The sequence below is a fragment of the Pygoscelis adeliae genome, unplaced genomic scaffold (genome assembly GCF_000699105.1).
Source record: "Pygoscelis adeliae isolate BGI_AS28 unplaced genomic scaffold, ASM69910v1 Scaffold4, whole genome shotgun sequence".
NCBI classification, from domain to species: domain Eukaryota; kingdom Metazoa; phylum Chordata; class Aves; order Sphenisciformes; family Spheniscidae; genus Pygoscelis; species Pygoscelis adeliae.
Window position 1 is genome coordinate 15,460,021 of NW_008824986.1, and position 2,893 is coordinate 15,462,913.

Sequence of the window (2,893 nt, forward strand, 5' to 3'; positions counted from 1 at the left end):
AACGAGGTGGCTTTAAGTAGCTCCACCAGACACGGCGGCTTACTGCAGGCATTGCCGGGGAAGTTTGCTAACCCGTGTGTGTCCCCCCACCCATCGCAATGTTAGTCGTCGTACCTTCGTTGCCCAACTTGAAAGAATGCTGTTCTGCTGACTAGCTGCTCAGTCCATTAATCTTGCCTTTGTGTCATATAAGAGAGTACCGAGGAGGCAGGCTTCTCTGAGATCTCTTGCCTCTGTATGGAATACAGCGTGTCGGTTTTCCTCTTCAGGCCTGATTTGCACAGACTCATTTCTCTGACAACATTCCCAAGGCTTTTAAGCAAGCTATGCTTGAACAAGGCACCGGGAGCTTGGATGTTTCATTCATGCATTTCATTTATTCATTTGTAAGACCTGCAGATGAAACCGTGAAGAGACACTATTATGGGGAAATAAATACATCTTTAGCTAAGGGCTATGCATGTTCCCAGTCCTTCCCAGAGCTTGAGACAAGCAAATCTTCCTGCTCAATTCAATGGCGCTCTCTGCACAGAGCAGGATCAAGGTCCCTGTGTGGTTTTTCAGCCTGTACTGGAGTCAATAGCTCACTCCGTGCCTGCTCGCGCCTTCCACAGCAGCGGCACGGCGCCCAGAGCTCCCAGCTGCAGGCTGCTACCGCTGCGTTCATGAGACGGGTAATGGCTTCCTGCCACCAGCAATGCCGACCAGCCTCCCCTGCACACCTGTTGTACGTATTATTAATTAGGCACCTTATTTGCTTAGATCTCATCTACATAGCTGCAATCTGGCTGTGGAAATATTTGCTGTTACCATAAACTGCAAGGGTGGGTTCCATGGTGAGTGGTACAGGTGGCCATCATTGCAGGGCATGGAAGCGAGGTGTCAGAGTCCTTCTCCAGAGGGTAAAATGGCAAAGCGACACTTGGGTAAAAGGTCAGTGGGAAAATTGCTACTGATTTACATGGAGTTAAAATTTAAGTGGAGTTGTGGAAGGCATGTTGTAAACCGTGATGGAGTTTTTGTTACAGACATGGTTTAGTCAGGCTAACTGTTTGAAAACTGTTCTCACCAATTCCCTGCTAAAAAGAGCTTAAACACAGCTTGCTCTATAAGCGAGCTCAAGCAAAACTATTTAAACATTACTATTAAGAAATGGTGCTAGTAAGCTTCCGAGCAAGGAGATTGCAGCCCAAGTACTGAAATGCAAACCTGTCACACCATCATGGCTAGCAGTATCGTTGGGTCAGCAGACTGCTCTGAAAACATCACACAGGATCAGAGGGAAATTATGCAGAAATGAGAGCTCCACTGTTGGCATAAAGATGTCCTTAATGCAAAGAGCAGCTCAGCTTTCCAATAATGCAGTGGCAGATGGGGCCTGTGAAAAAACTCCCTGTATTGTCTTCTCAGGACTGACCTAAGCAGAGAATTGCCTAAAGTGATGTAATTAACCTGACACAGGCATAGGGCATGAGCTGAAGGTCAGTGTCTGACCCTAGTACTGTTTCCACAAATTGCAGAAAGCTTTTTTCTTTTTTTTTTTTTGAGGACAAGGTTTCAGGTGTCTAAAGAAACTACCCCCTACTCTCATTTTTAGTATTGAGCAGGAAGTTCTCGTAGGTCTCCCAAACTTCTGCATCAGCAACTAAAACACACTTCATTATTGCAGCAGATGGAGTCTTTAAAGGCTTAGAGAGAGGTTTGCTTTGACTTCAGTGGGCATTGGATAAGGGCCCACAATAAGAATTGTGAAAAACTATTAATGACTGTCAGTATTTTAGTGAGCTGGAAGTGTAAGTGTACATAAATCACACATGGCTCTCTTCATGGGGCAAGGTTATTCAGCATTCAAAATGGTGGGAATTATGTACCAAACTGTTCATCTCAAGGGCATTATTTCAGATTTGCCTCATGTTGCTTGTGATTAAAAGTCATTACCATCTGCTCAGTAGCCTATTTGAAATGAGATGTTTATCTCCAACAATTCCTAGCCAAGCCGGATCCACAACAACCAAAAGCATGATTAGAGTTACTGACTTTATTTGCAACCTTAATAAAGGGGCTCAGTAATTGGCTGAAAGGACAATGTTCCTTTATGCATGGAACATGGTAGGTCCGGTAGAGGCAGGCCAAATCCTCCACTCAGGTCACTGGAATTGCACAAAGTGATGCCTCTAGAATCTGGTGCAATTGTGCTTTATAGAGAAGAGAGAATGGGTAGTAGCTGTAGGATATGCAAACAGCAGATGAGTGCTATTGCAGAAGAGGGGAAATCCATTACACGTTTGTGCAGAACAGAGATGGAAAATTTCTTTCTACCTTCTCCAGAAAGATACTCACTTCTTTGTGTGCTTTCAGACTGTCTTTTTCTGAGGTAACGCTCACAGACCACAATGCAGAAGAAAATGATGCTGCATTACAGCTTTTAAAGTAGATTATCATAGAATCATAGAATAGTTTGGGTCTTTTTCTGAGGTAACGCTCACAGACCACAATGCAGAAGAAAATGATGCTGCATTACAGCTTTTAAAGTAGATTATCATAGAATCATAGAATAGTTTGGGTTGGAAGGGATCTTTAAAGGTCATCTAGTCCAACCCCCCTGCCGTGGGCAGGGACATCTTCAACTAGATCAGGTTGCTCAGAGCACCGGCCAACCTGACCTTGAATGTTTCCAGGGATGGGGCACCCACCACCTCTCTGGGTAACCTGCTCCAGTGTTTCACCACCCTCAGCGTAAAAAAAGTCTTCCTTATATCTAGTCTAAATCTACCCCCTTTTAGTTTAAAGCCGTTCCCCCTTGTCCTGTCCCAACAGGCCCTGCTAAACAGTTTGCCGCCATCTTTTTTATAAGCCCCCTTTAAGTACTGATAGGCTGCAATAAGGTCTCCCC

The 2,893-nt window shown here is 44.7% G+C and overlaps 1 protein-coding gene across 1 annotated transcript in view; it reads right to left on the reverse strand.

The window, feature by feature from the left end:
• The window catches only part of TRUB1 (TruB pseudouridine (psi) synthase family member 1), a 33,427-nt gene extending 32,557 nt beyond the window's left edge, over positions 1-870 (reverse strand). The window contains exon 1 of the mRNA XM_009326043.1: positions 811-870. Within this exon, the coding sequence (XP_009324318.1) occupies positions 811-870 (60 nt within the window). The remainder of the gene's footprint in view (positions 1-810) is intronic.
• Between the last annotated feature and the right edge of the window lie 2,023 nt (positions 871-2,893).